The sequence below is a fragment of the Motacilla alba genome, chromosome 17 (assembly GCF_015832195.1).
Source record: "Motacilla alba alba isolate MOTALB_02 chromosome 17, Motacilla_alba_V1.0_pri, whole genome shotgun sequence".
Taxonomy (NCBI): domain Eukaryota; kingdom Metazoa; phylum Chordata; class Aves; order Passeriformes; family Motacillidae; genus Motacilla; species Motacilla alba.
The window spans coordinates 360,304-382,951 of NC_052032.1; the positions used below are offsets into that span (position 1 = coordinate 360,304).

Sequence of the window (22,648 nt, forward strand, 5' to 3'; positions counted from 1 at the left end):
AAGGGTCCTAGACTTGGGGACCCTTTTGTGTGGGGCAAGGCAGGTGCAGTGGCCAGGCAGCACCATGGGGAAAGGCTGTGAGTGCACATGGGGTCTCAGCCCAGCAGCTCCATAGCCAGGAGCTGGGGTCAGCCCTGACCACTAAGCCCAGTCCCAACCCTACCGGCCATGCTTTCCCCTGCCCATTGCCTTGTTTGGGCCTGCCCCACAACAATCCAGCAGGCAAGGGCTGTTTTTTTTATGGGCTTTAATCGAGACAGGGATACAGGTGTGGGTTGTGAAGCCAGGGAGTGAAGGCTGCTGCTGAGGGGCCACTGGGGGTCAGATGGGGCAGGGTGGTCACCAGCTTGCGGTGCTGTTGGGGCTCGGGCTGGCAGCAGCTGGTGGGTCTGCCTGGAAAAGATGAGGGGTGAGCATGGCTGAGCAGTGGGAGACCAGGTAACACAAAGGGGGAACATGGGCCTGGCTAGCCTCACACTGAGTGGGTAGGCACCCCGCAGGGCTGGGTGGGGGATCCCCAGTCAATGTGAGGAGAGCAGCAGCCCAGGGAAAGGTTGTGGAGGGGCTGGGGGCTCTGTGGGGTGATGTGGCTCTATCCCCATACCATCCTGCAGGGCTGGTCTGAGCCCCAGTGAAGGCAGGACTCACCTAAGCAGCATCTGCCATGCATTTGTCTGCAGGAGGAAGAAACAGGGAGATCAGCTTCTCTGGGGGCTGTGGGAACTCAGCCCCCCTGAGGGATCCTGAATGGGGACACCCCATGGCTGGCCCCATAGAGAGGCAGAGACAAGCCAGCAGGGTCTCCTCCTTCTCAGTCCCCCTGTGGTATCTCACCCCCTACTCCCTGACACCATCTCTGCGCTCCCAGTCTCACCCGTCTGGGGCAGGATGAGGATCTCATCGTCTGTCAGGCCCTGCTCCCTGGAGAACTGGGTGAACATCTCCAGGCGTTCAGGACTCAGCTCCTTTGTCCGGCCTGCAGCCAAGAGCAGGGTGAGAGGCAGTCCCCCCATACCCACCAGCACAGGAGCACAGGCAGCCCTACAAGGGGGCCCTGACCCAGCCATCATCCCCCTAAGGTCACCCCAGCTTGGGAAATGACCATAACCCTGCCCTTCTCTCATGGGAAAGACAGACATCTGGGGGACATGGACAGCATGGGGGTTCTGGGGCAGACGTACTGTAGAGCAGCACCATGGTGGAGGAACCAGTGCTCTTGGAGATCTGGGTGGCCACCAAAGCGTACTCTTCGTAGTTGGTCTCCACCACATGGATGTTGTGCTTGCTGCCCCAGCCTATGGGGAACATGGGGCACAGCTCAGCCCTGAGCTCCAAATCAGCCACAGGGCCGGAGCAGGGACAGCACGGCTATGAGCATGTCCGGGGCTGCCCCATGGAAGCTGGGCACTCACGTGGGCTGGTGTAGCTGAACCGCCCCGGCTGCTCCGTCTTGGTGTAAAGACTGTTCCTCGTCACGCACTGGTCACCCCTGGAAGCAGAGCAGCAGGGGATGCACCAGTGGCCACCCCCAGTACCCCCTCCCCCCTCACCCTCTCCCCATGCCCCATACTTGGGGTAGGTGGAGGTAACTTCTAGGTTCCCCTCTGCTGTGGTGGAGATGATGGTGGTGCACATCTTCATCAGGTGCCTCTTCTCCTTGAACCAGTTAGAGTTGGAGGCCAGGCCGATGCTGTACCATCTCCCTGTGAGCTGCACACAACCTCCACTCAGCCCCAGCTGGGCACAGACCCTGTCTCACCCCTCAGGTACCACCAGCCCCAGCCCAGGCCATGTCCCTCTCCTCTGGCAGCCCATTCCCTACAGCAGGACAGTGTCCCAGGGTCCTCATTTCACAGGGAGCTGCTACAGCTCTTGGCAGCCACAAAACCCAGGAACAAGGAAATCCCTGTTTCTTGACATGTCCTTCACTGCCCTTGGATGTTTCCTTCCTCTTCACCCCAAGCCCAGGGAGTGTGACAGGACTGCCTGGCTCTGAGATACCATTTCTATCCATCTGGGTCAGGACACTGGGTCCAGCATGGCTCATTCCAGCCTGGTGTATGGAGCCGGCAGTGTGATGCCCCTGAGGGGAACTGCCCACCTTAGAGAGCAGCTGTGCTGGGATCACCCTTGCAGCACATCCCAAACCCCTGTCTTTGCAGGAAGTGCCTCCCACCATCCTCATCACCTCTCTGGAGTGGCTATGTCCCCCAGGACCTTTCCAGGGGAGAAGGGATGGAGGGGATATCCCAGCACAGCAGCCCTTGTTTTTTTGTGGCCCTGGGCTGGGGTCTTTGTTGGGGAGGGGTTCCCATGGCCATCTCTGTGCTGTCAGACTGAGATTGCATTTCTCACTCTCCCCTGTAAGATCCCTGTACATCCACACCCATTCCACAGCACAGCAGCAGCTCGGACCCATACCTAACCCAGGGTCCTGCCCCACAGCCTGGAGCCTCGATGCTGGATCCCTTCCCGAGCCACCAAACCCAGGTGCTGGGAGGTCCCCCAGGATGGGAGACTGCATGTGCACCAGCGCAAACCTTGTCCCCCATCCACCTGCACCACCCCCTCCCCACATTTTCAGGGCAAGGATCCCCCAAAACAGCCCAAACCTCCACAGAGGTGATGCCGGTTGGCCTGGGTCACCTTGTCCTGCTGGAAGTCAGCCTGGACAGGAATGCTGTCCTGGGCGTGCAGTGTCCCGAGCAGGGCCAGCCCCAGGATGCCGAGCAGTGTGGTCTGCATGGCAAAAGCGAGCCGAGCTGAGCTGAGAGCTGGAGGCAGAGCGCTGCAGTGCTGGAGAGTTTGTTGAGCCCCTATTTATGGCCAGGCGTTGCAGGGGGCCCCAGGGAGCCAACCCTGCCTCCCCCCGTGCCGTTATGCAAGCTGGAGCAGGACAGAGCACTGAAGCCAAAGGGCAAGCAGGGGATCCTGTGAACGCTTCCCTCCTGTTGATATGACATATTTGCTCCAGGGTGCCAAACTGCCCTGCAGTGAAAACAGCCAGCGGCCAGCACAGTGGCTGCCCTGCCCCCAGCGCTGCCGGGCTGGGGCCAGGAGCAGCCTATGGAGAGGGGCCAGCGCTGCCCCATCCACAGAGGGTGGCCTCACTCGGACCCAGAGTGGGCTTCAGTGAGATGGAGGAAATGTCCAGTGCCTGCCAGGTCCCAACCCAACCCACAGGACGTGACACCTGCGTGTGCTCCTGCAGGACGCCCTGCTTTGCCTTGAATCAAGTACCTGCATCACCCAAGGAAGTATCTCTGCTGGCCTTAGCACCCTTGGAGTGCGTCCCACTGGTGAGCCGGGGAGCCCCATGTTCAGCTCCCTGGGGACCAGCATGCAGCCAGATGCACCCTAGAACTTGACACCCCACCCGCCCCACCACACTGCACCTTTTGACAAGAGGGGCTGGAGATGCTCTCCCCCGTGGTTTGGGGTCACCAGTGGGTACTAAGGTGCCCCCCCTCAATCTGGGGACGCCCCTGCAGGGTGAGGACAGGGGATGTATGCTAGGTGCCACAGCAACGCCCATGGATCTGGCAGGGTTTGGGCAGGGCTGGCCATGCCGAGCAGAGCCCCAGCCCCGCGGCGCAGCCCTGCCAAGGTGCTTTACGTAAGGAGCATGTTTTCAGACCAGCTGGTTTTCCCCTGGCAGCTCCCTGCACATTCCCTTCCCCGCGCCCCGCTGTGAGGCCGCCCTGCCCTGCACACCCCGCGCCTGCCCGGCCCCGCGGATTTATGAAAACAAAACAAAAGCTGAGCAGGCAGGACTGGACATCACGAGAGCCTGGCTGGGGTGTCATATGCTGGGCTGGGGCTCAGTTTCCCCTGGAGCTCACCCTCAGGGTTCTGGGGGGAACTCTCTCCATCGGGCACAGAGGCAGGGCACACCCGGGGTGTCACTGGCACTGGCACTGCGGCAGGAACATAAGGTGCCCTCTGCTGCCAGGTACCCCCAGCTCCCTGCCCAGGTGCAAGGAGGGGGTGCCCGATGGATATCCGGGTGGTGCTCGACTGTCCTGGGGGTGGCAAAGCTGGGAGCCAGCCAAGGACCTTGATGGCAAAGCTGGAGCAGTTGGGGGCATAGGGGAACACCAACGGTGGCAAGGGGCAGAAAGAGCAGGCCTGGGGGCAGGACGGGGTATCTGGGCTGGGTACAGACGCTTGGGCATAACCTGGGTGTTTGCACCCAGAAATGGTTTAGCCCCAACGATGGATGGGCTGAGCTGGTATGAAGGGTGTGGAGAATCCTTGGGGACCAGCCCAGCTCCCCGGGGCTCTCCCCTTACTCCCTGTCCCATGCAGCCACTTCGGGGTGCAGGTAAAATGAGCGGGATCCACCACAGCCCAGCTCTGTCAGGCTCGGGGGGCAGCCGGGCTGGACACGGCTGCCCCGCACCTGGGTGGTGGGAGCAGGGGCTGGCTCTGGGCACGTGGCTTCCCTTACATAATTCCCTGATAAACAACATGTGTTACCAGTTCCCGCTAGGATTGCAAAATGCTGCTGCTGGGGACAGAGGGCTGCTCCCCCCCCGCGGGGGCTGCGGGAGGGGGAGGATGGGGCCCCGCACCTGCCTGCTGCCGGGCCGCTCCCTGTCCCCTCCTGAAGCCAGTGGCAATGGCCACTTGCAATATGTGGCAGGACTGCCTTGGCCAGGCTCCACACACAGGAAGAAGGGGTCGGATGAGAGGCTGCAGCATTAACCCTGCAGCCCCCCCAGTCCCCTGCCTGTCTCTCTGAAAAGTGCTGGCTGTGCAGGCAGGAGTCCAGTGCGGGCAGCAGCCCCTCAGGGAATGAACTCTGCACGGCTGGGGCAGGGGAACGGGGTGTTTCCCAGTGCTGGAGATGAGAAGCAGGATTGTAGGACTAAGATTTCCTCCCCTGGGGTCCCCGAGTGATCTCACAGCTTGTTGGGGGAAAAGGCAGATGCTGTGCTCTCCCTCAACGCCGTTAAGTCCATGCTCCCCGTGACCCCAGGCATGGTGCTGTTCCCCTCAGTGCTGGGCCCTCCCTTGCCCCTGCCAGCTGGACCAGAAACCACCACAATTCTGCCCTGCTGTCCCATGGCCGAGGAAGGCTCACAGAGAAGATGGCAGGGGTCTGCATGGAAGGGGGCTGCACAGTCCCCCAACACCCCCATGGCACCCCCCAGCCAGAAGCACATGCCCAAGGCACTGGCAGCCCATGGTGGAGGCAGTGCTGGCCTGGCTGCGGCAGACCAAGAGGTGACTGGCCTGTACACAGACTCTTCTTTGAGGTGTTTATTGGGGTGTTGCTGGGTCCTGCAGGAGAGTGGAGCACAGAGCAGAGGGGGGACACAAGCTGGGGGGGCACAGAACAAGGACAAACGCAGCTGCCAGCACAGCTGGAGGGGCTGAGGAGTTCAGGTCTGTGTGGCCATGGGCAGCTGGCTGAGGTGAGGGCTGAGCTCTGGGTCCCCCTGGCAACTCCATCTGCACCTACAGCTTCGTTTCTGGAAGGAAGAGAAGTGCTGAGGGGCTGGGGGGGGGGGGGGGGTGTCCATGCCCAGCACCAGGGCTGGAGACCTACCTCTGCCTCGCCAAGCACCAATGACAAGTGATGGAGCTGTCCCCAGGGACCTCAGCCTTCTCCCCAGGGTGCCCCTGTGCCAGGACATCTCATCCTAGGTCAGCCCTCATCCCAGGAAACACCAATATAGTTCCATCAAGCCCAGTCTGACCCATGTGGGGGGTGAGTGGGGTTTGCTTTGCCACGATGTGCCTGATGCCCATCCTGAGTGACAGTTTGCCACACAAGGCCACAGGCTCTGTTCTGGGGAATGGTCTGGCATGGTCCGTCCCGTGCCAGCCCAGCCCTCCCACATTCCTAGGGCAGGGCCACGCAGCCACGGTGCTGCGTGGATCTGGCCCAGTGTGCCCAGCCCACTGTCAGGACAGGGACACCCAAGTGGTGCCCAGTGTGGGACCAAGCCTGGAACATGGGGGCACCCGGCGCCATCACTCAGCATCCCCAACTCACCATCGAGGACGTGAAACTCATCTGCAGAGTCACAAAATCCTGCAAGAGACAGAACCCGGGGGGATCACTTTGTCTGGGACCTGGCACCCTCCAGCCCTGCACCCCCAGGACATTGCAGGGCACAGCCCCATCATTGCATTTTTGTCCCTGGGGGCCCAGAGCATCGGGATGGAACCCACACAGGTCTTCCTGAGGACCGTGTGCCACCCACCATAGGTGGGGAAGTAGTAGGTGACATCCTCACTCAGACCCACAGCCCTGATGCGCTGCTCGAACTTGTCCACAATGGCGTCACTGACCAGGCTGGTCCGTCCTGCATGTGGGGAGACACCATCAGTGGCCGCAGACCCTACCTGGCCCTGGCCCAAAGCCCCCCACGTCCCTACACAAGGCTTAGGGTCCAGGGGGCTTTCAGCTCAGAGAAGTGGGTTCCCAGTTTCCCCCTCACCTGCTCCCCCACAGCATCTGGGAACAATTCTCTAGCAAGGAGTGATCCCCATTCCAATGCTGGGTCCTCCAAGGCTTCAGCTGGCCTCTCCAGAGTCCAGCACAGGTTTCCCACCCCTGTCCTTCACCTGCCATGAGACCCCGAGCCCCAGCCTACCATAGAGCTTAACAGAGATGCTGCGGCCCTTCTGGTAATAGAGGATGAGGAAGCTGCTGGGGTCAGCCTCACCCACCACCACATCCACTTTGCTGCTTTTCCTATGGCCTGGGAAGGATGAGAGGATAGCCCAGTTAGTCCCGGTCAGTCCTGGTTAGCCCCAGCATCATCCAGGGGCTTCAATTCACCACAAGCTGAGTGTACAAGGGGTGAAAAACAGAACCAGAGTGGGACAACCCCACAGGCACCAACCCATGGTGTCATTTGTGATGGCATCTGGCACTTAGGGACCCAAGACATAAAATACTGGGAGCGCACTGGGAAGAAGGACATTGGTACCAAAACCCTGCTGAGAGCAGGACTGGGGCACTCCAGCAGCCTCCTGCCACCCCAGACCAGTCTCCCTCACCCTTCAGCAGGAAGTGTCCGGGGGCCTGGGCGGGAAGGTAGTGCTGCCTGATTTCCCAGCACATCCTGTCCCTGCAGGGGAAGAGGAGGAGGAGACATCAGTAGAGGCTGTGGAGGATCTTCCTGGATCCCTACCCATCCTGCCGGCCAAGGCACACATGTCTGTTTCCTTGGGACTTTGTTTTTTCCCCAGGGAAAGATGTCCCAGAACACTGGGGAGACATTGTGAGAGATGCTGAGCCCAAAATCTGCTGATCCCAAGGAGTCCCTGCCACCTCCCTGCAACGCTGAGCCTGATCAGGACCTTAGGGTCCATCAGGCTGGGGAAAGTGCTCACAGATGTGCTGAAGGTCCCCATCCTCAGACATGCTGCCCCTAGGATAGTCCTAAGAGCCAGTCCTGGGCTGGGCAGCCTGGGAGCCACCACATGTCTCAGATTTGCCAGCCTGGCTGTCCTCACACTGACCAGCCTGGGCACCCCCAGCTCAGCCTGGGCTAGTGGACGTGCAGGTGGCAGAGTGTCCATCATGACCAGGGCTTTGACTACAAAACTCCTTTGAGGGTATCCCACCCACACTTGGTTCTGGGACAGCTCTGTCTTCTTTGGAGCCTGTGGCCAGGGCACTGCACTGCTTTCAGAGTCCCCATCCCAAGGCACTGGTCCTGTTCTGACCTGCCTGCAGCATCCCTGTCCCTGCCCTCAGCCCCTGTGTCCGGCATCACTCACAGCTTCCTGAAGGTGCTGATGGCCAGGCTCTGCCCATCCGGGATGGTCATTGTCACTGTCGTGGCCTCCAGCTGATGGCTGTGCTCTGCCAGGTAGCTGCAGCGGGAGGCCATGCCGACCAGGAACCACTTCCCTGAGAGCTGCATGGCACAGGGGTGGCACCATCTACAGGGCCACCAGCCTGGGGTGACACCACTCAATCACCCTGAGCACCCTCCCCCTCACTTGTCACCTCTGCCCACAGCCTGTTCCTTGGGAACTGTTCCTGTTCCAGCCTTGCCCACAGGGCACAACTGGCCTTCAGGAGCTGGTTGGTGGGATGGCAGGGCAGAATGAGCCTGACATGGGGACAGGCTGGGGGTATGTAGGGGATGTCCAAGGCACCTGCCCATGGCTCACACTGCCCACAGCACTGCGGGCACCCCAGTGCCACACTGGGTGTGTGCTGGACATCACATTACACTGCAGCCCCAGCTCGCCCCGCCAGCAGAGCCCTGAGCTCAGCCCAAGCCCCAGAGTGAGGGCGGCTGCACCGGCCCTCCGGCAGCTCCAGATGGGTGAGGACGGGGGTCCCTGTGAGGCTCTGGCCCCAGTGCCTGCTCTGTGGGCACGTCTGCAGGCAGTGCTGGGGCTGAGCGGGCATCTGGCAGCCCTGGCTGTGTGTGTGGGGCACTGAGGGGCTCGGGCTTGGGGGATGGGCTGGGAGGCTGAGGCCGGGGAGGACAGTGGGGGTCAGACCTGGAGGGGAACACGGGACGGGCTGCAACGGCGGGCCTGGGGAGGAAGGGCACAGGGGGTCAGCGCTGGACGGGGATGCTGGATGAGGATACAGGAGGATGGGCTGCAAAGCCGGGTCTAGGGGGGACACCAGACCCCTCCTCACCGGGGGTCAGGAGCCACCGGGTCTGGAGGGGACATACAAAACAGGAGCCACCGCGGCTCTCTGCAGCCCACCCAAGTGCGGGATCGGCAGATGACCACAGACCCCTCGGCCCAACCCCTCACCTGGTGGAGGCTGAGAGCCTCCTGAGCCACCACTTTTTCGAGCGTACTCTGGGGAGGGGGCGGCCGCCGTCTCTGCGCCGCCCTCTGCCCCCGCGCCGTAAGGAGCAGCCCGAGGAGCAGGAGCGCGCGCAGGGCCGCCATGCGCTGGTGTGCGAGGCCGGCACTGCCGGGAAGCGGCGGGGCCAGGCGGGCAGGGTCGGGAGCCAGAAGCCCTGGTGGCAGCTGGACGGGGTCATCGCCGGGGTCAGCGCGGGGCCGGGCTGGAGCGCAGAGAGCGGGCCCGGACAGGGCCGGCACAGGGCCCACAGGGCGGAGGAGGGGCCGGGCCGGGGGGCTCCCGGGCCGGGCTGGGGCTGTTCGGAAAGGGGCGCGGCTCACGGGACGCGGGCGTGTCGCGCGGGGGCGCTGTCGGGGCGCGGCGCGCGGGGGCGCTGTCGGGGCGCGGCGCGCGGGGGCGCGGTCTGGCCGGGCGGGGCGGGGCAGCGCCGCCGCTGCGGGGGCACTCGTGAGCGATCGCGCCGCGCTCGGCTCGCTGCGTCTGGCACGCTGCGGGAAGTTCTGTGCTCGAGCCGTCGGGGCTGCGGCCGGACGCGCCGGGTGATTGGCCGGCGGGGGAGGGCCGGCAGCGCCGGCCGGAAGTGGCGCGGCGGGGCGGGGGAGCGGAGCCGCCGAGGTGCGGGGGGACAGCGGGGACACCGGGCCCGGCGCGGGGGGACACCGGGCACGGCGCGGGGGGGACACCGGGCCCGGCGCGGGGGGGACACCGGGCCCGGCGCGGGGGGACACCGGGCACTGCGCGGGGGGGACACCGGGCACGGCGCGGGGGGGACACCGGCCATGGAGGACGCCGGGGAAACCGGGCACGGCGAGGGGGGGGACACCGAGCACGGCACGAAGGGAGCAGCGGGCAAGGCTCGGGGGGGCCGCGGGCCCTCGGCGGGTGCAGGTCTCCGTTCCGGGCCTGACGCCGGCACCGCGCTCGTTTCCAGGCGCGGCGGCAGAATGACACGATGGACGCGGGCTGCCCCCGGCTCCCAGACACCGTCCTGTTCGAGATCTTTCTGTACCTGGACCACGCCGACGTGCTCTCGGTGGGCCTTGTCTGCCAGCAGTGGCGCGCCGTGGCTCGCGACGAATTCCTGTGGAAGGAGCTTTTCTACCGCTACTACCGCGTGTCCCGGGATGTGCCTCGGCACCCAGGTGCGCTCTGGGGCACGGGGCTGATCCCGGGGGGCGGCACCAGCCGTGAGCCCGGGACGGAAACTGCACTCCCCCCACTCTGCCCGCCGCTGTCGGGTGGTGGAACCCCTGAACCGCGTTGCCTCAGCTGTGTCACAGTGTCGTGGGCTGAGATGTGAATGGGAAGGGCTCTGGGTCTGCCCAGACCCTTCAGAAATGGGGATCAAAGGGCTGAAAATGCTTTGCCTTTCCCTTCTTTTCACAGAAGGAAGGTTTCCCGAGCTCTCTGGGCAGGTGCTCTCTGTAGCTGCTGTCCAAGGAGATCCCGGGAGCTGCAGTGAGTCACCACATGCTGCTGCATCCCAGCCTTCATGGGATCTGTGGAATCACTGCTAGCTTGGCCTTTCTGGGAATTGGCAGCCCCTCTGCTGCAGCTCTGTCCCTTCTCCAGCTGGAGCAGGCACTGCCACAGCACTGTTGGCTGCTTCGAGGGTCCCAGGGGCTGGGCTGTGTAGGGACACCCGTGCCTGTCTGGCAGATGTGTGCCCCTGTGACAGCACTGGGGACATGTGCTGAGTCAGCAGCTGCCCTACAGCACCAGGGCAGGTTGGCCTTGATCTGGGCTCACAACAGGAGCTGACAGAGCCTGGCAGGGCTGTCCCTGGCCGAGCGGTCTGAAGGCTTGGGGGTGGCAGTCGTGTGATCACAGGCTCTGCTCTCTGCTGAGCATCCAGTGCTGAAGCAGTTTGGTGCAGTCTGGAAGGATGAGCTGGCTCTGTCACACCAGCTGGGACTTGGCACCAGGAGCCCTTGCTGCCCAGGGGGGTTTCTCTCCAAGCAGCCCACTCCCGGTGTGTTGTGGGGCGCGGGAGGGCTGTGCAGGGGGCCCCTGCTGTGGCTGAGGGAAATGGATCCTGGGTTGTGAGTTGCAGTGGCTACAGAAGGGCAGGAAGAAATGCCAAGGATCAGGCAGTGGGAGCTGATCTCCTTGCAGTAGGAACACCACTGCAGAAGGGCTCTTGGGGGAGGTGGATGTCAATGGGATTCCTCCAGGCTATGTGACTTTGCTCTTGCAGACCCTGGGAGTTCCGTGGGGCTGAGGATGTTCTCTTTAGGGTTTTTCTGAAGCCTTTTGACCAGGCTCGTTCCCTCCCAGCCTCCTGGAGCTGCTTAGTCAGCTGCCAGCCCTGTTCTTGAGCACTAATTAGGATCAAACAGTTGGTGTAGCTCAGTAATGTATTCAGGCTCCTCCCTGGCTGCTGGAGCTGTGGGCACCCTGCACAAGGCAGCAGGACAGGGACAGCTGGCAGGCGTGGGCAGGGGCTGGAGCATGAGTTTGGGCAGCCCCATGGTTAGAGGAATGGTATCCAGTGGGTCTGTAAGATGAAATGTTGGGTTTGCTTGACCAGATGGGGCCTACCCAGGCTTTTCCCATCTGGATGGCTAGGACCAGGAGGTTTGGAGAGGGGGTTGAAGCCTTGAGCAGCAGTGAGATGTGCTGGCAGCAAGCTGGTCCCTGCCTGCAGGTGCAGGTGCCTCCTGGGCTGCAGTGTGTTCCAAAAATCCTTCAGTCCTGTTCAGTGTCACTAGGAAAGTTGGCCCTTATCCATGTACATGTCTAATCCTCTTTGCTTTTCTGGGATTTGCTGCTACAAGAAGTCTGTAGGCTGCCTGGCTGGGCCTTTCATTAAAAGTTCTCTTTATTTGTTTTTTATTGTCCATCAGTAAGACTCCCATGAGTGTGCCCCAGGCTGTGCTCAGCACATTATGCCCAGCTTCTGTTTTTCTGTTTCATTTTTTCAAGTCTCTTACCTCACAGAGATGTTTTTTTTCCCTGGTCTCAGACCCTTTCTGGAGCCTTCTTAATTCTCTAGACAAGACAGAGGTAATCAGTGCAGAGCTGGGTATGGTGAGGAGCAGCTTCCCAGCCTCCCTCTTGTCCCACCTGGTTGATTTGGTTGTGCTGGCGCACATGTTCCTTCTCAGGACTGTTTTGGTCTGACAGCCAGCATCTCTGCCCGGGCTGTTCCAGCAGGGGCTGTGCTGGTTTGGAAAGCAGAAGTGTGGTGTGGAGCTGTGTGTGTACTGGAAGAAAGGGGTTTTTGTTTGTGGGTGTAGGGAAGCTGTTGAGGAAAATGCTGAGGGCTGGGAGCTGAGCTGCAGCCCTGGGTTGGTGCCCCAGCAGAGCTCCTGGCCTTGCTCGCAGGAGCCAGGACTGGTTTATTAAAGCCTGATGCCATGTTTAGCCCAGCTCTTCTTCCCTCCACTCACACTTCTGTCCCGTGTCCCTGCTCTGTGCTGCAGGTGCTGTCTCATGGTACGATGAGTTCCAGAGGCTCTACGACACTATCCCTTGTGTGGAGGTGCAGGCTCTGAAGGAGCATAGTGACCAAGTTTTGCACCTGAGCTTCTCCCACTCTGGCTGCCTGTTTGCATCGTGCTCCAAAGACTGCACGGTCAAGGTAAAGTGGTAGGTGCCCTGTCCAGCTGTTGCAGCCTTGGTCCAGTGGGGCTTAGCCCTGAGCAGCCTTTGGGGAGTCTGTGGAGAGGTTTGACCAGATGTCCCTGGATTTGGGCTGGTTCCTGTGGGTGCTGAGCTGTCTTCTAAGCCACTGAACTAATGGCTCTTGCAAATGTACCCTTGAGGGCTGTGTGTTCTAGCTCCAGCCTGAGTGTGTGTGCAGGTGGCCGAGGTGCTTTGCTTTGTAGGTGCAGATCAGTGTCCTGTTGTGCCCTGGGTCTGATGAAGACTGGGGAGATAATGATCCACTGCAGTGGATCATGTCTTCCCTGAGTGGTTGTCCTGGGAGGAATCTGTCTGAACATGCTGGAAATCCAGCTGTGATAGCACCATACACTGCTTGAACACCTTCTCATCTGGCCAGTGGAACAGCAGTTCTCCATTTGGCCCCTCTCCATTTTCTGTCAGGGGAATGGACAGGGATGTGGTGAGTGGAAGGCAGTTAAATGGGGGTTTTGATACTGTTTGTTTTTCATGTTCTGGTGAGTACTGGCAGAACAGATAAAGCAGAACCACTCTCAGCCTTCTCAGCAGCTTTCTGACTGTGCCATCTCCCTGTAGATCTGGAGCAATGAGCTGGACATCTCCCTGCAGCACAGCTCCAACATGAGGCCATACAACTGGAGCTACACCCAGTTCTCCCAGTTCAACTCTGATGACTCCCTCCTGCTGGTGTCCGGTGTCTTTGTGGGGCCTCACAACTCCTCCTCGGGGGAGATTGCTGTGATCAGCATGGGTAAGTGGGGCTTCCCTGGGGCATATGAGTTCTGGGGAAGGGGGTTCACTTCTTCTTTGGGTGTGCAGTCGCCTTGTCTCAGCTCGTCTTGACTCCTGAGCTGAGGGGTTCCAATCACAGTTCTAGAGGGGAAACCTCACAGGCAGCCTTAACTCTGTTCAGGTCACTACAGCAGCACATCAAGGCAGTGTTTCGTGTATTTACCCTCACTTCTGTTTTAAGTGCCAGTCTGGGCAAGGGTTGTCCACATCACTCATTTTGAAGCTCCTGCCTATGGCATATGTGGTGCTCGATATAGAGCTACAAAACCCTGGAATGGTTTGGGTTGGAAGAGACCTTAAGGCTCAGTGTATTCCAACCCCCTGCCATGGGCAGGGACACCTTCCACTATTCCAGGGTGCTCCAAGCCTCATCCAACCTGGCCTTGGGCACTGCCAGGGATTCTGGGGAAGCCACAGCTGCTCTGAGCACCCTGTGCCAGGGCCTTCTGACCCTCATAGGGAACAATTTCTTCCCAATAGCCCATCTAACCCTGCCCTCTGGCAGTGGGAAGCCATCACCTTGTCCTGTGTCTCCATGCCTTGTCCCAGATTCCTCTCCAGCTCTTTCGGAGCCCCTTTAGGCACTGGAAGGGGTTGTCAGGTCTTCCCAGAGCCTTCTCTTCTTCAGGCTGGACACACCCAGCCCTCTCAGCCCATCTCCAGAGGAAAGTGGCTGCATCCAGCTCTCAGGTCACCTTTGTGGCCCTAGTCTCACCCTTAGGTCTCACAGGGCTTTCGGAGGTGTTGTCACCTGAGCCTCTTTAACTTCTGCTGCAGCTCTGTGCATGAGGCTTACCCCCACTGTTATCTCACCATCTTGGTGCTGAGTCCCACAGTACCAGCAATCAGGAGTGCAGCAGGAAGCAGGAGTGCACAGCTGCCTTGGCTGGAGAGGCCCCAAGCCTCAGGGGTGGGAGGGAAATTCTGTATGTGTTTAACTCGTTTTTGTCCCCCGGGGCCTGCTCTGGGCCCCGCTCAGGGAAAGGGTGGGAGGTTGAATTGCTCTATGCTCTGGCTCTCTGCATTGCCCTATTATTTTGGTTTCCTTTGTGCAAGGTATCATCACACATCTCTGGAGAAAAGAGAAATAATCTGTCTCTGTAGCAGTGGCTGGGAGCTGGATGGGCTTTGGCCTCTCCTACAGAGACCTGAATCCACTTCCTCTGGTTTCTCCAGGGCTCTTGCTGGAAGTCACTGCCTCACACTCATGTTTCCCTTCCAGAGAACTTCACGCTGCTTTCCAGAGTGAGGAATAAGCCCTATGATGTGTTTGGCTGCTGGCTGAATGAAACCAACTTGATATCAGGCAATCTGCATCGGATTGGGCGCATAACCTCCTGCTCGGTGCTGTGGCTGAACAATGCTTTCCAGGTGAGCTGCCTTCCTCCCAGCTTCACAGGCAGGGCAGCTTCCTGCTGGCTCCTGGGGGAGGGAAAGCTGCAGGGAAGGATGGCTCAATCCTCCTGTCCTCCCTGTTTGTCTCCTCTGACTTGCCCTCAGGATCCTGAGCTCGAGGCAACCCTTGCATGAGGTTTCTCCATGCTCAGTGTTATTATACTCACTGCAATATTCTAACTCTGCCCTCAGATCTCATTAACTTTTGTCACATTAATTAGGCTGAGGTGTTGGCTGCAGTGCTCCACAGCGTGCATGGCCCAACAGCAGGGCTGCTGAGGTCCTTGATAGTCTGAAGCTGGTCCTGGGACTGCTGTAGCCTGGCGTGTGTCCCGGCAATGGCCCTTCTCCCACTTGGTAGCTCAGGGTATTTGTGTGAGCTGGAGGCTGAGCTCAGTCCTGCCTGGCCTTGCTGAGGTTTCTTGGGCCGGGTGCTGTCTCTGATTCTGTGGCACTTGGAGAGCCGAGTGTGCTGGCCTCAAACTGCTCATTCACTCCCTAGCACTTGGACTGCTGAGTCGTGTTCCCCATGTTTTGCCTCTGTTTCAGTGCCACACACCGTGTTTTGTGATTTTAACAAGATGCTGTCCCCAGGTAAAATCCTCTGGTAGCAGAGACTCTTCCCACAGCCACATCTCTGTGCTACACTGAGGCATTGCGCCAGCATTACACCTTCCATCCCTGAGATGCCAGGAAAGACCTTGCCCATAACAGGGGTGTGGGAGTACAGCTGCAGGCTGGGAACAGTGAGGCAGAGAGGGACCTGCTCTGTGTGTCTGGAGCAGATACCAAGCTGCCCCTGCTGAGGGGTTACAAGCACACTCCAAGAGCACAGGGATTCTCTGCCACTGGTGTTGTGGGCCAGAGAGATCCTACTTCATGCTTATCACAGAGGCCTGTTCCTGAAATCCTTGTCAGTCATAGAATGTAGAGTATCCTGAGGTGGAAGGGACCACAAGGATCAAGTCCAGCCTCCTGGCCCTGCACTGTAAAGCACCAGGTAGTACCAGCTGATCACCTCAGGGTACAGTGGCAGCAGGGCTGCCCAGCTGCTGTGCTTCCTCGCTCTACTGCTGCCTGCCTGCAGGAACGTTTTCTCTTGCTCTGTCTCCATCCAGGATAGGAAGGAGCTCAGTAGAGCTGGCAAGCCTGGGGCCCCTTCTTGTGTCAGTGCCCGACACACTGTGCGGAGGGATCCGTGGGGGCTGGTGTCACTGCACTAGCTCAGGTCTTGGTTTGAACTGTGGAAGTGACTTGGGGTGGTTCCTGCTCACTTCTCCCCTCTGCTCACAGGGCATTGAGTCTGAGAATGTGAATGTAGTGAAGAGACTGTTCAAAATCCAGAACCTGAATGCCAGCACCATCCGGACCGTGATGGTGGCTGACTGCAGCCGGTATGATTCCCCGGATCTGCTCCTGGACTACGAGGAGCAGCTGGCTGCTTCCTCCACCTGCCCAGTCTTTGATCTCGGCAGTGACAGTGAGGAAGAAGGGGCCAAGCCCAAGACGCCTCCGAAGCCAGCTGTACAGGAATTGCCGGATTCCGGGGGTGTGCCAGCAGAGCATGGGCTGCAGCAGCTCTTTGATGGTATCATGGAGGGCCACGTGAGGCCTGCCATGACTGAGACAGAGCTGGAGACAAAGGTGGCCGAGCTGTTTGTGCGAAACAGAACTAAACCGCCCGAGCCAAACCTGCTCCCCACAGACAGCAACAGCAAGACAAAGTACTTGATCTTCACCACAGGATGCCTCACCTACTCTCCGCACCAGATAGGTAAGGCTGTGTCTGAGCCTGGGACAGCCGGGGCTCCCTGAGGGCCTGGGCTGCAGCTGCATTTGGGATTTGGGTCAGGAAAAGACTTAGTCTTTCCGCTGTTTGTTTGTGAGGTGTGAACTGGGGTTTGCTCTGGGTTCTGAGAGGCCCCATCACTGTGGGGAGTTTCACCTCCTCCACTTGCCTGAGGGTTGTTTTGTTGCTGCCAGCATGACATGTGGCCAAAGTCATGGCAAGCGCTGAGCAGAAAAGCAAGAAGGAGCTTCTGGTTAAGGACACCAGCCATGAGCAGCAGTGGGTGCAGGGACAGGACAGCAGTTGCCCTGGAGGAGTGTGTGGAGGGACTTCAGTCCTGTTCTCTTGTGGGGGAAGACTGGGCTGGTCTGAGCAGCATGAAGTTGATGTGTGAGTCACTTGTGCTGTTCCCCTGCCCCTTGCCTGCCTCCCCTCTGCCATGGGTGGGACCACCCTTATGTGTGCATCCAGCCTCAGTGAGACACTTGGGACTGGGGAGGTTTCCGAGGGGATTATTCACTGCCCCAGCCTGTGTTTGTGTGGTGAGCGAGGCTGGGCAGGCTGCAGCCTCCTCCTTTGTACTAGTGGGGTGCAATGTGCTGTGGGTGCAGCATGCACCAGGCCGTGACATGGCTGGTGACCTTGTCCTGTGTTAGGATGTCACTTGCTGTCACCTGCAGCCCCCCCTGTTAAGACAACAGGTCTAGCAGAGCCTGAATTTACAGGAAATCCTGTGGGGAGCTCCTCAGTGGGGAGCAGGAGCAGACAGACTGGCTGTTTCCCCAAGAGACTCTAAAGCTGGCAGAGAGGTGGAAAGGATCAGGAGTGTGGGGGAGGAGGGAGCTGCTCCCAGACAAGACTGCTGTGAAGCCAGACAGTTTCAGTTCTTTTCACTGCTCACACAGTTACAGCCATGCTTTCTTGCTCTCCTGACTTTCCCGTGACATGGTCCCACACCAGTACAGCCCAGTAAGGTGGGGGAAGGCAGATTTTAAGTTGTAAGCAACTTAATCTTTGCCCACCTCAGTTAGGAATATGGCCTGGACTGAATGAGCTCTGCTTCATGCTCCTGCCTGTGGGCTGGGTTGGCAGACAGCCATGTTGACTCAGCCCTGGGCTGAGCTGAGGCAGCACCTGGATCCCCTGGGCTGAGCCAAGGCCACCTTGCAGACTGCAGCCTGCCACACGCCGAGGCAGGGCCTTTGGGCTCCCGAATTCCTCCGCAGCCTCCCAGGGCTGAAGGATTTGTGTGATGCCTTTGAGCTCTGTGACTCCCTGGCTGGCAGCCAGCACTTGCAGTACAGGCTGCTGCTTGCAGGGCTGAACACTGGCTCAGTTCCTGTCCCACCATGAGTCACGGCAGTGTCATTTGCCCTTTGGTTTGTGTGCAGAACTGGCTCTGTGCGCCTGCTCTGTGCCCAACAGGACCTGAAGGAGCTCACTATGTGCTCACCTCCCACTCTATGCAGTGCTGCTCCAGTGTGAAGTCGAGTTCCCGTTTCTCATGCTGATTCCAGGTTGAGCAGCCTGTCCTGCTGACTCATGTGTGTTTGAGTATGGAACAGGGAGCATGGTGCTGTGGAAGTGAGGATGAAGATGCTGGTGAGCAGCACCAGTGGGGTGGAAGAACACCAGTCCTGTCTCAAAGGTCCCAGGCTCAGGGGCAGAGATATTAGGAATGACCTTGGACTTGAGCTGTAGTGGGCTGTCAACTGTGTCTTCTTGGGCTGCAGGAGAGGGCAAAAATCAAAGGTGTTGTTAGCAATTCCTGCAGAGGGGCGATGGGATGGGATGGGCCACCTTCCAGCTCCCCCTGGACCTGCTGAGGATGAAGCCTGTGTTTGCCCAGGAGGTACTGAGGCTCACAGGGGTCCTCCAGGACGCCATTGGGGATGGACCATTTGTTGATCTGTTTGTGTTTTGGACCTCTTCAGAGCTGGAAGGGGACACCCATCACTTGCCTCATTTAGTGAGGAGATTCAGAAGTTACAAAGCACTTGAGCACAGTTTGGGTTTAAATGTCTGTTCTTTGAACTTTCTAGGACAGATCCCCACCTGCACTTGACAGTCAGGGGAAAACCCTGCCACAGCCAGTGCATCTGCTGGGCTGCTCCAGGCTGGCTACTGCAGAGAATGGGCTCAGCCCAGGGAATCATTTAGGAGAAAAACCCTTCTACAACTAGCGTGTCTCCTGGGCCAACACAGCTTCCATGTGCTCCAGAGATGGGCTGAAGCAAGGTTTGGCTGCACCCACAGGCCACTGGGATCTCCCTTTCTGGGGTTGGATGTGCCAGGACCTTGCTGATGGGCAAGGTCCTGGCCCAAAGCCCACCTGGTGAGCTGAAGGAGCCTGGCCAGGACAGCAGCCCTGTCCCAGACCTTGTACAGCAAGCTGGTTGTCCTTTCTTAGCCACACCAAGGGAAGCCTCTCCCTGAAGCCTGGCACCTCCCCCAGCCCTGCTGGCAGCTGCTTGTGGAACTGCCTCCCTCTGCTTTCTGTCCCACAGGGATTAAAAGGATCCTGCCCCATCAGATGACAACTGCAGGGCCAGTGCTGGGGGAGGAACGGCGCTCAGATGAGTTCTTTGACTCCCTTGATCACGTCATCGACATCCATGGGCACATCATCGGCATGGGCCTCTCCCCTGACCACCGGTGAGCACAGAGGGCTTCAAGAACTGCCAGGGTGGGCAAGAGCTGCTCACAGGCTCTGTGGGGTGACCAGGACATGAAGTGGTGGATGGATTGGGTGCCTGCTGATCCAAGTGATGATGGTGTGTTACTGCTGAGCTTCGCCCCTGGCTGTGACAGGAATGTGTTCCTGAGCCAGCTCAGGACAGAGTGGCTCCTTCTAAGAGTGGAGGAGCTGCCCAATGTGTCTTGTTCCTGAGGTAGATCATCCATAGAATCCTAGGATGGTTTGTGTTGGAAGGTAGTTTAAAAACCATCTAATCCCCACCCCCTGCCATGGGCAGGGACATCTTCCACTATTCCAAGGTGCTCCAAGCTCCGTCCACTTGGCCTTGAACACTTCCAGGGATCCCAGGGCAGCCATAGCTGCTCTGAGCACCCTGTGCCAGGGCCTTCTGACCCTCATAGGGAACAATTTCTTCCCAATAGCCCATCTAACGCTGCCCTCTGGCAGTGGGAAGCCATTCCCTGTGTCTTGCCTCTCCATGCCTTGTCCCAGATACCTCTCCAGCTCTTTTGGAGCCCCTTTGGGCCCTGGAAGGGGCTCTGAGGTATCTCTGGAGCCTTCTCTTCTCCAAGCTGAACACCCCTAGCTCTCCCAGCCAGGCTCTAGCCCTTGGAGCATCTCTGTGGCCTTCTCTGGAGTCCAGCATCTCCACATCTTTCTTGTGTTGGGTTCCCAGAGCTGGAGGCAGCTCTGCAGGTGGGGTCTCACCTGAATGGAGCAGGGGGGCAGAGTCCCCCTTCACGTGCTGTCCAGAAGACAGCCCCATCGTTAAAGATAGTTTCAGTGAGATTAGAGAGGTGTGACCTGACCCCTAGCATCACCTTTCAGGTGCAGTGTCCTTTCCAGACATGGCCAGGAGTGTTCCAGCAGCCTGTTCCCTGTTTCAGCCTGGATTTCAGGGAGCTGGGCTGTAGACTCCATCCCTGCTGTGCCAGGGGGCTCTGTGAGCTCTGGTGCAGTGCAGCTAATCCCTCCCTGCCCTCCCCAAGGTACCTGTATGTGAACAGCCGGGCCTGGCCACGGGACTGCGTCATCTCAGATCCAATGCAGCCGCCTCCCATCGCTGAGGAGATTGACCTCCACGTGTTCGACCTGAAGACCATGAAGGAGGTGAAGCGAGCACTGCGCGCACACCGGGCCTACACACCCAATGAGGAGTGCTTCTTCATCTTCCTGGATGTCAGCAGGGACTTCGTAGCGAGGTGAGGGGGTGAACAGGATCCTGATCCTGCACCTGGGAAGGCCTGGGCTTGTTGCTATGGGATGGCCGGGTGAGCAGAACACTCCGGTGTGTTGGAAGCAGAGCAGGGAGTGGGATCGGAAAGAACAGAGGGACGGACTTGGAAAGTGCTGATAAAGAGTGGCTGCCCTGGCCCTGCTGTAAATACCCTGCTGTAAATCCCTGAGGAAAGGGTAAATCTGGGGCCGCGATGTGTTTGGTGGCAGGTGGCAAGTGCCCTTCTTGGGGCTGCACGTGCTGTGGGGTGAGCTGAGGGGCCCTGGATCTCAGAGGGAGCTGCCTGTGCAGTATGAAGTTCATGGAGACAGGGGCTTGGGTACCCTCTGCCCCCATCCCTGCAGAAAGACAGGAGTGGGAAGGGCAGGGTGTTAGGGCTGCTGGGCTGACACTGGGACCAGTGGGACACCCTGACCACTGTCTCTCCACCCCAGTGGGGCAGAGGATCGACACGGCTACATCTGGGACCGGCACTACAACATCTGCCTGGCCAAGCTGCAGCATGACAACGTGGTGAACTCGGTGGCATTCAGCCCGGTGGAACAGGAGCTGCTGCTGACAGCCAGTGATGACACCACCATCAAGGTGTGGCGGTCCCCACGGGCCGTGCGCATCCGGCAGGCCAGGAGGCCCCGGCCCAGGAAACTGCTCTTCTCCTGGCTCTTGAACCAGAAAAGCTGAACCCAGGTACATCTGCTCCTGCAGCTTCCTCACTGCAGCACCTCCTTCTGAGCTCACAGAGCCCTGAGCCCTGCACAGAGATGAGCTCTAGGCACACAAATCCTATGGCTGAGCCAGGAGGGGCCCTGGCAGCAGGAATCGCCTCCTCCTTGAAGCATTGGCTTCAGACAGGACATAAGAGCTGGGGCCCTGTTATGGTTCTGTTGGGCAGCAGCTGAGCTAGTCACTGCAGGGTGGGCTCCCACAGCTTCTCACCAGCATTGCTACTTGGGCAAAGCTCTCTGGGTGAGCTCTGGGCACGGGGGACACCGAGACACGTCCAGTGTAGGTCTGTGTGAGCTGGGGACGTGGCCAGCCACACTGGGAGCTGCCAGCTGCAGAGTGCTTGGCAGGAGCCATGGTGCAGCTGTGCTGCCTGACTGCAGGATTCTCTTAATACTGGCATTTTATTAATGTGTGTTTGTCTCAAAGCTCCACGGGCAACTTGTCTGGCTGCTGTGGAATGTCAAGTGCCTCTTCCCCATGGCACCTCTGCCCACGAGGGCAGCAGGGACTGGGGGCAGTGAGGGGGCAGCAGGGCCAGGGCTGGGAGCCTGACTCCCAGGGTCAGGAGTCTGGCCCCAGGGTCTGTGTGTTGGTATTGCCAGTTTCTAAACTTGGGACAGGGGGAGGGCTGGTGGTCACATGGTGCTGGCTTTGCCTCTGTCTTCCTCTGAGTAGCACTTCAATAAGCTATGGATCGGGAACGTATTTATTGTGGGGGATCTGCTGTCCCTTTCTGGGGTACCCATGAGGACAGCTTACCTCCTGCTCATGCTACCCAGTCGTGGCACTTTAGGTTCTTTTGGTATGTTCTCTGTGAATAAGTGTGGACACCCACAGATGCTGCAGGTATTCATTCACCTGCAGGTGATGGGGATGGAGCCCTCCTGCCTGCAGTGACAGCTGAATAAGCTCCCTGTCCCTGGGGCTGACCCACCATGGAGGAGGTCAGCTCCTCCAGGACCCCACAGGCAGTGGGGAGGGTCACTTGGAGTTACTATGGACTCAGTGGTGTTCACTGTCTGTCCCTTGAGCTTCTGTCCCTGTAGCAGGAACCCAAATGTCAGAGTTTAAAATTAAGCTCGTAATCTTGACCTGGCCTAGATGGGGCCCTAAGGAGCTGCTGTCACCTCCTGGAAGCAGGGCTGGGAAGGAGCTGCAGGGGGAGGCATTTTGGGGGCCCCCTGGAAACTCTGGGGCAGGTGCCTGTGCTGTTCCCAGTCTCGGGTTGCTGATAGGCCTGACAGAGGTGGCAGCTTCTGTCACAATGGCACTGATGGCTTTAGCAGCCTCTGCAGCAGGAGGGTCAGCACCCGTGTCCTCCTGTGCCCCAGCTTCATCCAAAACCCCTGTACTCAGGTTTTCTGTCATGAAATTAGGGGTTTCTTCCTGTGTGCGCATACAGGCTCCACATCCTGCTCTGTCCAGTCACACAGCAGAGGAACAGCCTCCCCTCCTCCCCCAACTGTGAACTCTCCACCCGTGGCTCGGTGCAGCAGCGAGCAAGGCACTGAGGTGCTGTTTGTACTGAGTTTGGCTCTTCACTCTGGCATTGAATAAATACTCTGCTAAAGCATCTCT

At 59.3% G+C, this 22,648-nt stretch overlaps 3 protein-coding genes across 8 annotated transcripts; 1 reads left to right on the top strand and 2 right to left on the bottom strand.

Moving 5' to 3' along the window:
- Positions 1 to 230: 230 nt before the first annotated feature.
- Positions 231 to 2,807, bottom strand: PTGDS (prostaglandin D2 synthase). The gene is made up of 7 exons (XM_038156089.1): positions 2,647 to 2,807; positions 1,571 to 1,710; positions 1,413 to 1,489; positions 1,182 to 1,295; positions 875 to 976; positions 649 to 674; positions 231 to 393 (listed from the first exon to the last, which is right to left on the bottom strand). The coding sequence occupies exons 1-6, from the start codon at positions 2,743 to 2,745 to the stop codon at positions 649 to 651; spliced, it is 558 nt and encodes a 185-aa protein (XP_038012017.1). The 5' UTR covers positions 2,746 to 2,807; the 3' UTR covers positions 231 to 393.
- Positions 2,808 to 5,250: 2,443 nt separating this feature from the next.
- C8G (complement C8 gamma chain) lies at positions 5,251 to 8,991 on the bottom strand. 4 transcript variants are annotated; one of them, XM_038156086.1, is made up of 7 exons: positions 8,749 to 8,991; positions 7,744 to 7,908; positions 7,018 to 7,088; positions 6,609 to 6,716; positions 6,216 to 6,317; positions 6,005 to 6,043; positions 5,251 to 5,477 (listed from the first exon to the last, which is right to left on the bottom strand). In XM_038156086.1, the coding sequence occupies exons 1-7, from the start codon at positions 8,982 to 8,984 to the stop codon at positions 5,464 to 5,466; spliced, it is 735 nt and encodes a 244-aa protein (XP_038012014.1). In that variant the 5' UTR covers positions 8,985 to 8,991; the 3' UTR covers positions 5,251 to 5,463. The 4 variants fall into 4 exon arrangements, with proteins under 4 accessions (XP_038012014.1, XP_038012013.1, XP_038012015.1 ...); XM_038156085.1 differs by having other exon boundaries at positions 6,184 to 6,317; XM_038156087.1 differs by having other exon boundaries at positions 6,184 to 6,317; positions 7,744 to 7,883; positions 8,749 to 8,981.
- Positions 8,875 to 22,643, top strand: FBXW5 (F-box and WD repeat domain containing 5). Of its 3 annotated transcripts, none has more exons than XM_038156077.1 (9): positions 8,875 to 8,991; positions 9,738 to 9,948; positions 12,232 to 12,389; positions 13,010 to 13,184; positions 14,448 to 14,596; positions 15,914 to 16,394; positions 18,917 to 19,064; positions 20,097 to 20,309; positions 20,779 to 22,643. In XM_038156077.1, exons 2-9 carry the CDS (start codon positions 9,759 to 9,761, stop codon positions 21,023 to 21,025), a joined length of 1,761 nt encoding a protein of 586 aa, XP_038012005.1. In that variant the 5' UTR covers positions 8,875 to 8,991; positions 9,738 to 9,758; the 3' UTR covers positions 21,026 to 22,643. The 3 variants fall into 3 exon arrangements, with proteins under 3 accessions (XP_038012005.1, XP_038012004.1, XP_038012006.1); XM_038156076.1 differs by lacking the exon at positions 8,875 to 8,991 and adding an exon at positions 9,254 to 9,421; XM_038156078.1 differs by lacking the exons at positions 8,875 to 8,991; positions 9,738 to 9,948 and adding an exon at positions 12,637 to 12,875 and having other exon boundaries at positions 12,251 to 12,389.
- Positions 22,644 to 22,648: the final 5 nt, after the last annotated feature.